The following is a 15,745-nucleotide window of genomic DNA, read 5'->3' as shown; positions in this document are numbered from 1 at the left end:
AGGTCCCACTGCAGAGGATTCTTTAATTTGGATTTTGAAAAAATAAAAAGGTAGAACTTAAGTCCTGATCAAGTAGAATAGCATATAATTTAGAAGAGTGGTAAGAATTCAAATGTTCCACAGAAGTGAGAAACTTCAGACTCTGGGAAGGTATGAAAAGTGAAAATTTCAGGGAGCTGTCCCTAAACGCTTTTTATAAGCTCTCCAGGATCTAATCAGGGTTCAGATATTGCATTTGGTTGTTAAGAACAGAGCTGCTTTTAGGACTGTTTCCTCCTTTTTATTTTCATGACATTGACTTTCTGAAGAGACCAAGCTAATTGGCTTAAATTGCAGAATGTTCTATATTCAGGATTTGCCTGATTGTTTCATTGGGGTCATTTAACACTGTTTCTTCCTCCCTATAACTTGCAGAGAATGTGTTCAATTTAGACTTTATATGGTATATATGATATATATTATAGCAGTGTATATGCACTTAGGCAATTAATTGTGTTTGTTATCGATGGACTTTGGGGAAAAAAATGAGTATACAACCTGAGTTTATATTATACATGTAAACTCAAAATGGGAGACAATACTGACTTTCTCTACTGCATAGTTTCAAGCAATTTAGACTATCTCGCTCATCTGAGGCAGCGAGCCCCTAGATGGTAAGGAATTGCTGGCTAGAACTGAAGGCTAGTGGTTGCAGAGAACTGGGGCCTGGGTGGCAGCTGCAGGGTGTGGCTCTGTTTCTGGCCCTGCTTCTGCTGTGAGATATGAAAAAATTAGTGGGATACAGATGACTTTAATGGCAGCTTTAAAAATGAGAGGAAAAAATGAGAATTCTAAGGCTTGAAAGCAAAGAAGGCTGAACCTAAAGTGACAGGGAAATCCTAAGTGTTTGAATTTGTCTACTTTACCAATACTTAGGGGTAAAAACTTAGGGCTTTGTGAGACTCAGAGTGAAGATAAAGAAAATACATTTAATATACTGTGTCCTTTTGTCCACATGCCCACTTCCAAAGTGACAATGGTTTCAACAGAGTAACCTGAAAGGATTTTCTGGAAATTGATCCTTACTTGTCTGAAGTAACTCACTTGGGTAAACACCACCAAGTGGGTACTCTTTAGAAAGGCTGGAACGGAACAAACAATGTTTCAGGTCAGGGAGAGCAGATGCAGAAACAAGCTTATTTGGAAAACACTGTGGCTTCTCACCACGACCACTCAGCTGATCACCGGCCTCGGACAGGCTCAGCCAAACGCTATGAAAACATCAACCAGAGAGCAGAGATGAACCTTCCGCACTTTGTGTTGCTGTTGGCTACACTTATGTCTTCACCTCAAATATTTTTGCTGGGAACAAGCCATCACGATGAACTAGAAGGCATAATCTGGCGGAGAAAAACAGATGGAGCCCTGTGAAAATATTTTCCAGGGTCCGAGTCTGCCTGGGGCCATGCTGTCTCAATTAGTGACCCCCCAGGAGCTTCACTGTGTCCTGCTGGGCTGTTTTGTGCCTGTTCTCTCATTCCATAACCGGAGAGGGCCTGTGAATCTCACTCTGCCAGAAAACACACATGCTCCGTTTCACAAGCTCAATAGTTCAAATTCTATTGGATTTCTTTCACCTGTCGATATGCAGAATGTGCTCTCTGGCCCAGAATGGGCACCACTGGGGAGCCTGTGAGACATGCAGACTCTCGGGACCCTCCCCAGGCCTCCTGAGTCAGAACTTAACATTTAACAGGACCCCCGGGGGATCCGCGGGGACGTTAGAATCTCAGGAGCACGCTGGGCTCTTCAGCCTGGCTGTGCATCAGATCCTCTGTGCAGCTTTAACACCCAGATGCAGGTCCCAGTGAACCCTGTACCTGTCCAGGAGTCTCCTGAATGTTCCCTGTGAGAAGCCACCTGGCCGCTGGCGCAGGCTGCCTTTCCCCAGGAGAGGAAGAAGCCTTCTCAGCACCTCTCTGCATTCATCTTATCAAGGGCTATAGATCTCCCGGAAAGGCCCCTCCATCTCCCACTTCCCACGGTCCCCAGTGCCCCTTGTGAGTAGTCCTCTACCACTGGCGTTTCCCTCGCCTTTTAAATCTCTTCTTTAAAATACATTCGGAATCAACAGGAAAAAAGATCTTAAAGATAATTTTGTTGTCTATGCAACAAAAAATTTCTCCTCCTGAACACGAGGAGCCCGAAACCTTTTTCCTGCTTGCCAAGGTGCCACGTTGCCTGAAAGGCGCTCACGAGCCCTGGGGGAGGGGTTTTGCTGCATGGATTCCCAGCTGTGGCACACGGAGTGACATGCTTCCCATACTTCTGACCTTCTGGTTTCCATTTCCCAACAAACAACCTACCCAGAATTACATTTTATCATGGTCTGCCATGTTTCCTTCTCATTTATTTTGTACTTTTAAAATTAGGACCATATAGCATACCCGTAGGAAAGTTCATACACATGTGTGTAGTGTAGCAAGTAATAATAACATTAGTGTCCATGTAGCCACCACCCGGGTGAAGAAATAAAGTATGTCCAGCACTCGAGAGAACGGTCCGCCTCCACCCTCCCCAGCTCTCCAACGCGCCTCCCTGCCCAGAGACCACCACGATCCTAACTTGTATGGTGACTGTTTCTTAGCTTTTATGATTTTACTATCTATCCGTATACCCTAAAAAATGTAGCTTGGTTTTGCCTGGCTGTGAACTTTATGGAAATGGAATCGTGATGTCTGTCTTTTTGTGTTTTACTTCTGCTGTTTACTGTCCTGCCTGTGGGACACATCCATGTTGTGTGTGGCCATCACTTGTGTATTCTCATTGCTGTGGATGGTCAATTGTATGGTTATAGCACATGGGAATTTTCAGTGGAACACACTTTTTGTGATTCAGTCTGTTGAACTTTGTGGAGACCTGCCACACGAGGTGTCGTGAGGCCAATCTGCACAAATATTCTGTATGGGGTTTAAAAGAAGGTGGATGCAGCAGTTTGAGGGCAGTGCTTTATTGGCCGATTAGGCCAAATCAGCTTTTGTATGGTTCCTTGCTTCATATTCTCACTGATTTTTTAATCTGCTTGTTCTGTCACTCACTGAGAGAAGGGTAGTTAATGTCTTCCACTATCATTGTGGATTTATTTCTCCTTTTAACTGCATCAAATTTTACCTTATAGAATTAGAAGCTGTTAGGCAATCAAACTTTTTAAATTGTTGTATCTTCCTGGAGGAATAAAACTTTTATCTTCAGGAGTGACTGTTTGTCTCCAGCAGTGTCAAATTCTCTTTTTATTTGAATAATTTACCTGCAGATTGTTGTGGTTTTCTTATGTTCACAATCATGTTGTCTATGGATAATGACAGGTTTTTTTCCCTCCTGGACTTGCGCTTTGGTTTGGTTTGAGTAGAGGTGGGGAGAGCCGGGGGCTTTACTGTGCTCCTCAGATCAAAGGATGAGCATTCCACATATCACCATTGAGTATGGATGTTGAGTTTTATCAAATATGAACCAAATCAGGTCAGTCCTCTGCTAAGACCCTCAGGTGGCTTCCCCAGCTCCCTCAGCACAAAAGACCAAGTCCTTGCAGTGACCTCCGAGGCTCTGCAGGGCCAGGCCCTCACTGCTTCTCTGCCCTTCTCTCCTACTGCTCTCCCTTCTTCCTGCTACTCCAGGCACAGCACCTTCTCTGCCGTCTTCAATACTCCAATTTCCTTACTTCCTCAGATCTTTGCTCAAAAATCTCCTTCTCAGGAGGCCTTAGTCATAACCTTCTCTAAAATGTCAGCTACAAACCCCACATTTTATATCCTCTTTCCTGCTTCCTTCTATCTCTTTGCCCCTCATCACCCTTTGGCATATAGTATGAGTTTCTTATTTATCAGGTCTGATTCATCAGTTTATTTAAGAGATAATTTCTGATGCCCCTACATGCTGGGCCCTGTTCTAGGTCCTGGGGATAAGGCAGTAAGCAAGACAACCAGATCCCAGACCTCTGGGAACTACACTCTGCTGGGGAGGAAGACAAGGAAACATGCTGCTGCTTCTCCATCTCAAGAAAAAAAATCCCTTTGCTTGATCCCCACTTTTCCTTCTGGCTTCTGCCCTATTACCCTATTTTATAGCAAAACTCATCGAGTCATCCAGACTTACTCTGTCTCCAAGTCTCTCTCCTCCCATTACCTCTTACAGTCACCTGCACCAGACCCACCACTAACGAACTCTGCCAAGGGCACCGATGACACCCCACATGGCTGAACTGTGCAGTCAGTTCTCAGGCCTCCCTCCTTTGCCCTCTCAGCTGTGTCTGACCCAGGAGGTCCTCCTTCCTCCTGGGGCGCCTTCCCCAGCCTGCTTTCAGGACAGCACTCTCTCCTGTTCCCCCGACCCTTCCCAGCTCCCTGGCTGCTGCTCCTCCCCCTCCTCTGCTGATTCCTCCTCTTTTCGTGAATTCGTGATACTGGAGTGCCCCAGAGCTTCTCACCTACACTCACCTCTCTGGTGTATCTTCCTCTTTTGAGGTTTAAAAGCCACCTATACACTTATAACTCCACATTTGGTGGTCTGGGAGGGGTGGCATCTCCAGCTTGTCTAAAACAGAATTCCTGATCTTCACCTCCCAAGACCTGCTCCTCACCTCTGTTGCTCCCAACCAACCGATCAGCTGCTCAGGCCAAAACCTTTGGAGTCACTCTTGATTCCGTTCTCTAATACCCCACTTCCAGTCTGAGCTGATATCCTATTTGTTTTACCTTCACACTATATCTGGACTCAAACTCTCCTGCACTGCTAGTAGGAGTGTAAACTGTCAAACTGGAAAACTTTGGGGCAGTATTCACTGATGTTGACCATTCGTATATGCTGTAATTCGGCAATGGCATTCCTAAATGTACACCTCTCCACCGGAAGTTATGACAACATCTCTGTACTAGCCCAGAACTGGAATAGCCCCAAATGTTTGGCAAAAGTAGAATGGATACATAAATCATGGATGCTTCACTGAAGGAGAATGAACAGTTTCAACATACAATAACACAGATGAATCTTACTCCAATGCTAATAGCAGCACTATTTACAATAGCCAAGACAGGGAAGCAACCTAAATGTCCATCGACAGATGACCGGATAAAGAAGATGTGTGTATGTGTGTGTGTGTGTGTGTGTGTGTATAGACACACACACACACACACACACACACACACACACACACACACACACTGGAATACTACTCAGCCATAAAAAAGAATGAAATAATGCCATTTGCAGCAACACGAATGGACCTAGAGGTTATCATACTAAGTGAAGTAAGTCAGTCAGAGAAAGACAAATATCACGTATCACTTACATTTGGAATCTAAAAACGTAATACAAGTGAACTTATTTAGAGACCAGAAACAGACTCACAGATAGAAAACAAACTTATGGTTACCAGAATGAGAGGGAATGGGAACAGGGAGGAACCAACTAGGGTTATGGGATTAACAGATACAAACTACTATGTATAAAATTGATAAACAACAAGGATATATTGTATAACACAGAGAACTATAACCATTATATTGTAATAACTTATAATGGAGTATAATCTGCAAAAATACAGAATCACTATGCTCTATACCTGAAACCAGTATAATATTATAGGTCAACCATACTTCAATATAAAAATAAAAGAATATACAGTACAAGGAAGCAGAAAATATAAAACCAAAGTGACAGAAAGCAGGAGGCTCTGACTACTGGGAGCCTGACCACAGAGGCACATGCAGAACGGCACTGTTAACAGAATCCACATTTTAGGCCACGCAGCAACAGCTTCTCACCTTCCGTGTGAAGCTCTGGGACACAGATCAGTGGCCTCAGTCATGCAAGAAGACCTTTCCTGGTTAACAGGGCAGCTGTCCTGGGGGTACTGGTGGTTGTTCATTACTCCCATCTCCCCCACTCATGCTTCTCACTATCTATCTGTTCTTTCCTTTAAGATGGTCTTGTTTCTGACCACAGATAATTGACTTTACATATAAAGTGGAGTAAACACTGGTTAAAGTATTCAAAGATTTAGTTGAATATTAATCAGTTATTGATTCAGAAAGACTGTCGGTGGCTTTCAAACAACAGCTGTTTTACAAGAAAGGAAAATTCCAGCCTGATCTCTAACATAAATATTAATGCAAAAACCCTCAATAACGTATCAAGTAATAGGAACCAGCAAGATATAATAGGACAGCTCAGCAAGACTGTTGAGGCTGAGTCCCTGGGAAGCAGACTGAGGTGTGCTGGTGTGCAGGACATCAGTTAGGGAGTGCACTTGGGAAGGGAAGGGAAGGAAGCAGGCCTGGGTTGGCCCAGTAGAATGGCTCTTGACCCTGTGGGGCGTTCTCAAGATGAGACACACTGAGGCAATCCCACGCTGGGGATTGATACTTCTCCATCGACTGTTGGATGCAGTCACCTGTAAGGGGAGCTTAAAACTGGGCGAGGTGTCTCTCTTTAGCTGGGCAGTCCAAAAAGGGGTAGTGGAGGAGTGACTGCCATAGACATTTGCAGTAGCTGGGCCATAGTCCTTTGTTCCTGAAGGGGATTATCATGTACACAGCAGCAGCCAAGGAAGGGCCGAGGCTGGGCTAAGTCTTGGTAGTGAAACAATGAGCCACTTTTAGATTCAGGTGGTTTATCACTTACATAGACAATGGGAGGACAAGAGTAAAGAAGGCAAAGGTGCCAGCTCTTCAGGCCCTTTGCCCACATCCAAAAAGGATGGCACCAAAATGAAAAGGGCAGGGTGACTACAACGCAAGTTGTGGGGTGCTACATTGCTGAGAAGGCAAGTCTAGACTAAAGCTAAGCAGTGTGACGTTCTGCAGGTCTACCCTGAGCTCCTCAGAGTCATCAGAGCCCTGTTCCCAGGGGGCGTGGTGGAGGAGGGGGAGATGGCCTCGGAGCAGCTCCTCACCAGCCTCCCATCCCCACGTCTTCTGGGAGAATAGGAAGGTGTTCTGCCAAGACTCAGATTAGCTGTGGTCCAGCCCTTGCCCGTGTGGCCTACGTGCCAGGGCGCCCATAGCAGGTACCATGATGGCCAAGTGCAGTATGTTTCAAGGCTCTAAGGACAGTTCAACATTAGAAAATGAAGTGTTGCAATTCATAACATTGACAGAGAAAATGAGAAAAATTATATCATCTCAAATGAAGCAGAAAAAGTATTTGACAAAACTCAACACCCATTTATAATTTTTATAAAAGTTCTTAGCAAACGAGGGATAGAAAAGAACTTTTTTTTAAAAAGAACTTCTTTAATCTGATACAGAATATCATAAATATTGGTAAAATATTTAGTTTCCCTCTGAGATTGGGAATAAGGCAAGGATGCCCTCTAGTACTACTCCTATTCAACATTGTACTAGAGGTCCTAGCTAGCGCAGTAGGGGAAGAGAAGTAAATAAAAGGCATGGTATCTTATTTACCCAGAATTGTTTACCTGGAAACTGCAACTATCTGAAACAAAGCTGATAACCTGGGAGGTTAACTTTCTCTTTACAAAGCAGTCTGAAAAGATCCTGGAGCTACCAAGATACCTTAAAGTCTATGCACTTCACTTACAGAAGACATGCAGAGAATAGAAGGTCCTGGGAATCAGGTCCAAGACTGGATTAGGTATGGTTATAAAGAGAACCAAATTCACACACTTGGAAAGTCTCTTACTCAAGTCAGAGCTCTGATTGGGAAAGAATGGGTCTCTGAGACACGAGTTGGGCCCATCTGGTTGGATGTCCTCAAGAACCTGGAAACTCCAGACTCCCCTGAGCCCTTGGGTCTAGCAAGTGGTTCATTCCTCCTTACTAGAGGACAGTCTCCCATCACCTGGAAATCATTCAAAGACCTCTCTTGAAAGAGAAAGCTGGCAAGATAACTTTTGTCCTCCCCAGGATCTGCCCCCACTTACATTCATTATTCCTAAACCAATAAATAGGATTAAGTATTGGCATGGCCTTTGTAGAGAAATATTGTCCTGCTTGGAGAGGGAACAAATTATTCCCCCAAAGAGCTGAAGAACCTGGCTAATATAGACTGGCAGAAACTGGAAGAGCATGGATCTTGAGGATGATGGAGCGGGTGGTATAACAGAAGCTGGATAAGCAAGAGTTTATTGATATGGGGACTCACTTTTGTGACTTAGGATTTGGCACCTCGGCAAGGACACTTGAAACCTGCAATGGCTCCTAGGAGCTCAAAGACCATGGTGTACCAAAATAAGAAGGAGATTCTATAACTTCCTTGGCAGAGTACTGAAAAGGGGTCAGAAGGCTCAGAGGGATGACATGCTAGAACGGATATAAGATAGGGGAGCCCACCCACAGGCAGAGGATACTTCCCTTCACTGAAATAATAAGGAATGCAACATTAGCATTGTTGAGAAGCTCAGTGGTTGCTGTCCTATTGGCCAGAGCTGACAACAGGAGATGATGGTATATAATTGGGCCTCTAGGGTCAATGGATAGGATTCCATAATAAGAGTCTAATGGCAGCACTTAGTCATTAGAGAGAAAAATGAATGCAATAACCTAATGGGCAGCAAGGCCAGAATAGCAACCAGAGGCTGAAGATCAGTGGCTAATAGATTATGGTGTTCCTAGAGATGAGATGAATGGGCAACCAATGAAGCTATTGTTTGTGTTATAAAACCAAATAGCTGATGAGTAAAAAACTGATGTCAGCCACCATTATGGAAAATCCTAATCTCTCTTACAGTTCCCACCCTTGAGTCAGTTCTCAGTTCCACAGCCCACCAATTGGAGGGGAGGCTGGGTCCTCTGAGGAGGACCCCTATAGTGTTACAGTAATCATACATAATAAATATGCCCCCCAAATCACCCCAAAGAGCCCTGTGGCTGTTTATCAGAATAAATGTACACTGGCAAAGTGGACTATACACATTTTTCAAGAGCAGCTGGACACAAGGCTTGAGCTGCCATACTTAGAGGATCCAAAGGCCCATTGCAGCCCTTGCTGGAATGGAGCCATGCAGGAGTCAGACAATCAACAAGGTTCTAGCCCAAGTCCATCTCACAGCAGATTCAGTGAGTCTGTGGATCCAACCTGTAGTTATTTCCCTGGTTTCTGAGTAGGTAACAGGGATGAGTGTACTCTTACACTGGTTTCTTGACCTGAGGAGTAAAAGCCGTAATGGTAGGAAAGGCTTATTTTAGGTTCAAAATGCTCTTCCTACCCTATCACCCCTGCTGGCCCAAATCAGAGGCAACACCATGTCCCAGGTGTAACGGCAGTGATCCCCATGATATCTCACTAAATAGTCCCTGCAAGGCAACAGCAAACCCCCAAACAAACACCCCCCCCCAACAAAATGAAAAACCAGTGGGTCATGGAAGATAACAGAGGACTAGCCTAAAGCAAGAAGTAGCTTCAAAGAGCAGCTGCTGTGCTGGATGTGGTACCTCCACTAGAACAAATCAGCAAAACCTCTAGCCCTTGGCATGAGGCTGTGGACCTGGTTAATGAGTTCTTTCCAATCCCCATCAGAAAAGAGAACTGAAAACAGTTCACACTCACTTGGGTTAGATAACAGTACACATTCACAGTTTTGCCCCAGGAGTAGATAATTCTCCTGCTTGGCCATAATACGGTCTGAAGAAACCTTGATCACCTTGACATTCTGTGAAAGTCATGCCGGTCCACTACGCTGTCCATCAGACCTGGTGAGCACGAACTGGCAAATCATTTGGGTGCTCCATGTGACACGTGTGTCAGAGAGGAGGGCATGAATCTCAGAAAGATTCAGAGGCCTAACAAAGTGGTAAAGTTTTTGGAGGTACAGTGATCTAGGGAATGCTGCGACATCCTGCCAAGTCAAGAGCTAGCTGTTGTATCTTGAACCTTCTACCACCAAGGAAGGCATAGCATTGGATAGTCTTTGGACCCACTTATTGGGTCATTCAGAAGGCTGCCAGTTTTGAGTGCAGAGTGAGAGAGGGCTCTGTAGCTCTCTGTGCTTCAGACTGCAGCACAGAATGTATCCTGCAACTTGGGCTACACGTCCCAGAAGATCCATAGTGCAAGAGGCAACTGTGGTCAGAGGCTGACAAGCCCCTGTCAAGGAGTTCTGATGCTGAAACTTCTAGGCTTCTGGAGCAAGGCAGCAGAGAACTATCTACTCTTTGAAAAGCACGTCCTTGCATGCCACTAGACCCCTGCAGAGACTGAGTCATCCATTATCAGCTGAGTCTTGTCAGAACGACTAAACCATAAGGCCAGGCAGGCACACCATCAATCCATAATAAAATAAAAATGGTACACTCAGGATTGGGCCAAGAAGGTCCAGAGGGCACAAGCAAATTGCACAGATGGTTTAAACTCCCATGTCGTTACACTAATAACTCGCCTGTAGCTCACACCTACACTACGGTAACAAAGAAACAAGCCCAGGTTTGGTAAACGAATGAGTCAGCTCAGTATCCAAATATAAGCCCCAAACGGCTTGCTGCTGTTCTACAGTTCCACTCCGTAGTGCAGAACAGTTCGGGCGGGAATTCCCCCAGTGGGCAGACCTTCAAGTGTACACTTCAACCTGGTGGCTGAAGGAGGGAGAAGAGGTCAGAGGTAAGAATATATGTGGACTCTAGAGAGTGTTGAGTGATTTGACTGGAGGCCGGGGTCCTGGAAGCATCGAGTTTGGAAGATTGAAAACAAGGAGGACTGGGAAAGAGGCAAGGGGTAGACTCATGGTAAACAGCACAGAGTGTGGGGATGGATCTTTTTATTTTTTAGCTTTAGTTTTTTAGAACAGTCTGTTCATAGCAAAATTGAGTGGAAGGTAAGAGTTCCCATATACTCCCTGTCCCCACACATGCATAGCCTCCTCCACAAGGTAGTAACATTCCCCACCAGAGTCTAACATTTGTTACAACTGATGAACCTACAATGACACATCATTATCATCCAAAGTCCATAGTTTACATTAGGGTTCACCCTTGGTGTTATGCATTCTATGAGTTTGGACAAATGCATAATGGTATGTATCCATCATTACAGTACCATACAGTGAATATTCACTGCCCCTCATTAAATCCTCTGTCCTCCACCTATTCATCTCTTCCCTCCCCTCAACCCCTGGAAACCACTGGTATTTTTATTGTCTCTACATTTTTGTCTTTTCCCTAGTGTCATATGGTTGGGAGTCATACAGTATCTTTTCAGATTGACTTCTTTCGTTTGGAAAGCATTTTATGGCTTAATAGTTCCTTTTTAGCATGGTGTGGATGTACCCTACTGTCTGGATGGACCACAGTTTGTTTATTCATTCACCTTCTGTGGGACATCTTGGTTGCTTCCAAGTTTTGGCAATTATGAATAAAGCTGTTATAAATACCCGTGTGTAGGTTTTTGTGTGGATATAAGTTTTCAACTCCTTTCGGTAAATATCAAGGACCACAACTGCTGGATCACATGGCACGTGTTTGTTTAGTTTATAAGGAAACGCCGAACTGCCTTCCACAGTGGCTGTATCATTTTGTATTCCCACCAGCAATGGATGAGAGTTCCTGTTGCTCCACATTTTTGCCAGCGTTTGGTATTGTGAAATACTTTGGATTTTGGCCATTCTAAAAGATGTATAGTGGTATCTCACTGCTATTTTATTTTATTCCCTGATGACATGCTATTTTCGTATGCTTATTTGTAGCTGTATATCTTTACTGGTGAGGTATCTGTTAAGATCTTTGGCCCATTTTTTAATCAGGTTGTTTGTTTTCTTATTGGTGAGTTTTATGTGTTCTTTGTATATTTTGGACAACAGTCCCTCACCAGATGTCTTTTGCAAATATGTTCTCACAGTCTGTGGCTTGTCTTCTCATTCTCTTGACATTGTCTTTTGAAGAGCATAAGTTTTTTATTTTAATGAAGTCCAGCTTTTCAGTTCTTTCTTTCATAAATTGGTGCTGTATCTAAAAAGTCATCACCATACCCAAGGCCATTTAGGTTTTCTCCTATGTTATCTTCTAGGAATTTTACAGTTTTGTATTTTATATTTAGATCTGTGATCCATTTTGAATTAACTTTTGTAAAAGTGTAAGGTCTCTGTCAAGACTCACTTTGTTGCACGTGAATGGCCAGTTGTTCTAGCATCCTTTGCTGAGAAAACTATCTTTGCTCCATTGTACTACCATTGCTCCTCTGTCAAAGATCAACTGACTGTATCTGTGTGAGTCTATTTCTGGGCTCTTTTTTGTGTTCCATTGACCTATTTGTCTTCTTTAAGCATCATCACACCATCTTGACTACTACAGCTTTACAGTCAGTTTTGATGTTGGGTAGGGTCAGTCCTCCAACTTTTGTTCTTTAATATTGTGTTCGCTAGTCTGGGTCTTCTGACTCTCCACATTAATTTTAGAATCATTTATCTACAAAATGGTATCTTCATAGCTACAAAATAACTTGCTAAGATTTTGACTGGGACTGCACTGAATCTACAAATTAAGTTGGGAGCAACTGGCATTGTGACAATACTGAGTCTTCCTATGTATGAATATGAAATATCTCTCCATTTATTGAGTTCCTCATTGATTTCTTTCATCAGAGGTTTGTAGTTACCCTCATATAAATCTTTCACACATTTTGTTATATTTATACCTAATTATTTCATTTTTGGGGGTGCTAATGTAAGTGGTGTTGTGTTTTAAATTTCAAATTCCACTTGTTCATTGTTGCTGTATAAAGAAAGAGATTAACTTTTGTAAATTAATCTTGTACCTTGCAACCTTAGTATAATCATCTACTAGTTCCAGGAGTTTTGTCGTTGATTCTTTTGTATTTTCTAGACAGTCATGTCATCTGTGTACAAATACAGTTTTATTTCTTCCTTCCCAATATGAATATCTTTTATTTCCCTTTCTTATTGCTTTAGCTACAACTTCCAAAACAATGTTAAAAAGGAGTGGTGAGAGAGGACATCCCTTCCTTATACCTGATCTTAGTGGGAAAGCTTCAAGTTTCTCACCATTAAGTATAAGAGATGGATCGTTTTATCTCTTGTTAATGCCCACCAGAGAACATCCATTGTAGAAGGTGCTGAACAACTAGGTGGACAGAATGTGTTATCACTTTAGAGAACAATCAGCCAGTTTGTTACAAGTTGATTACACTGGACCTCCTCCACTCTGGAAGGGGCAGTGATTCATTCATCCTGATGGGAACTTACACATATTTCAAACATGGGTTTATCTTACCTGTCCACCATGCCCCTGCCAGTACCACTACTGAGGGCTCACATGGGATCCTACACAACATCGGATCAGACCAAGGGACCCACATGAAGGGACTAAAGTCAGAGAAGTATGACAGTGGGGCACACAGACCCAAGGTCTATTGGTCCTATCATATACTACATCACTTGGAAGCTGCCAGATTATTACATGTTGGAATTACTTGACAGCAGATGATGCCCCGTGGGACTGAGGTGCTGCCCTTCACGATGTGGTATATACACTGAACCAACAACCAGATCACATGATTTTGGGAACCAAGGGGTGTAAATAGGAGTGGCTCCTCTCACCATCATTTTGTTACTTGGGGGATTTTGTGCTTCTTGATTCTGCAGCTTTAGGCTCTGAAGACTAGTGTTTCTAGGCACAGTAAGAGTTCCAGTTAATCCCAAGTTATGACTGCTGCCTGTGTATTTTGGGGCTCTTCAAGTCAGCAGGCCAGAAGGCAAACAAAAGTGTTACCATACTGGGAAAGGGTAATTGACACTAATTGTCACCAGGAAGTTGGGGTGTTGCTACACAATGGGGCAGCAAGAAGTTTTCCTGGCTTTATAAGTCACAGGGATGCTCCTTGGGGATAACAATAAATGGGAACTTTCACTACGACAGCATGACAAGGGCAAAGTAATCACGGGCTCAGACCCCTAAGAGAAGAAGGTCTGGCTCACCCCACCAGACAAGCAATGCTGACCAGCAGTAATGCTGGCTGGAGGGGAGGGGGAATCTAGCACAGGCAGTGGGAGAACGTGGACATGTTTCCACAGTGTCTCAGGGGGTCCCCAGCAGGACTGAGCCCCAGATGCCTCTAGTGGTACTCCTTTCAACTCGTCTCAGGTCCTTATTCTCCCACAGGACTTCATGGAATCACTTCCCAAATAAACTACACCCAAATCCTTATCCTAAGGTCTGCATTTGGGAGGACCCAAGTAAGACCCTTTCTAACAAGATTATCATGAGGTCTTTGACAAGCCAGCACTAACTATTTAAAGGTGTAAACATCTCTATAAACCCTTTTCAGTTCATCAGAATGGAAATACAAAATAGCAAAGGTTTTATCGAATAGGATTACAAATTCAATGTAGAGCAATATTTTTCTCATAATGAGTTATATAAAACATAAACAAATGATCATTAAACATTAATATGATTCAAAATGAAACACAAAATGAGAAAAAATAAACTTAAATGTTGAACAGAAGAAATTAACAAAAACCCTTTACATTTTATTTTTGTCAGTAAAGGGTCTGGGTCATAATTCAGTAGGAATCTTGAATATTTAAGCTAAATTAAAGCTTTAGGAATTACAGCCACAGTGCACAGTGTATATAGCTTAGCACACTGACAGTTCAATCAGGGCTGTGGAAGCAACATTCTCAGAAACCCAAAGTGTATCAACTAAAAAGGCTTTCTGTCTTAGTTAAATGAGATACATCTTAAAACTAGGAAAATATTTTAAAAATTTAATACTGCATTTTGCTAACCATATGAGTTAAAATACACACACACACACACACAGAATGACAAAACCACGGCAGAAAAAGTATTTACATGTGAATCATTATGTTGATTTATGTCAAAGAATGCTAATTTTTTTATCTTAATGTGGGGCATAGTTAGCATAGTTAGGTTTTAAGGTTTCATAAATACTTTTGAATTTATTACTGAACTGGAATACACTATATAGACTATTTCAAAGTTGCTACCAAAGAAAACAAGGTGAAATTCTACCTAGCAACATGGATTTCTCAACATAACTTCCTTCCCTACAGGTATCAAACTAAGAAATGTGCAGGGAGAAAATAACGGTTTTTGAAAGATACACAAGCCAGTTAATCAAGAATTCTGTTTCTGAATTATACAGAATATCCCAGTCCATAAATAATGGAATGTTTTTTGGAGAGAGAATTAATTTTGGCATAAAGAAACACGGGGTGAGACTAGAACCCTCAGTGAAAGCTCTAAAAGGACACAGAGCAGGGAGGGGATAGCTCAAGTGGTAGAGCACATGCTTAGCATACACAAGGTCCTGGGTTCAGTCCCCAGGAACTCCTCTAAAAATAAATAAATAAATAAACAGACCTAATTACCTCCCCACACTAAATAAATAAATAAACAAACAAATAAATAAATTTTAAAAAAGGACACAGAAACCAATGAGCGACCTGAATAGTGAGAGACAGGTGAGGAACGACCATGCAACAAGTGCTGGCTTGTTAGTGGCTTTTTCTCCCTCCCTTCTCTGATTCATTCGTCTTTTTAAGACTGCCTTCTGTGTCCTTTTGGAGGGAAATTATCTTACCCTTTATCATTTGTTCCTTCAGTATTTTAACATAAAACCTACAAGAAAAACAACAAATTCAAGGCTAGTATTAAAAGCTTGAATAAAAATAATAGCAAGCCTTATCCTCCGATCAGTAAACTCTTCTTGGTAAATAAAATCTTCATTTGTGGACATGGGATGACCTCTCTTAGCAGACAGCGCTCATTTAGGGTGT

General features: G+C 42.8%; 1 protein-coding gene across 1 annotated transcript in view; it reads right to left on the bottom strand.

Moving 5' to 3' along the window:
• Window positions 1–15,745, bottom strand: part of SLC6A20 (solute carrier family 6 member 20) — a 57,326-nt gene that overhangs the window by 40,455 nt on the left and 1,126 nt on the right. The window contains exon 2 of the mRNA XM_032459023.1: window positions 15,550–15,587. Coding sequence (XP_032314914.1) covers window positions 15,550–15,559 — 10 coding nt within the window. The 5' untranslated portion in view covers window positions 15,560–15,587. The remainder of the gene's footprint in view (window positions 1–15,549; window positions 15,588–15,745) is intronic.

The sequence above is a fragment of the Camelus ferus genome, chromosome 17, assembly GCF_009834535.1.
Source record: "Camelus ferus isolate YT-003-E chromosome 17, BCGSAC_Cfer_1.0, whole genome shotgun sequence".
NCBI classification, from domain to species: Eukaryota; Metazoa; Chordata; class Mammalia; order Artiodactyla; family Camelidae; genus Camelus; species Camelus ferus.
Note: the sequence above shows the minus strand (reverse complement) of the source record. Positions and strands in the feature narration are given on the sequence as shown.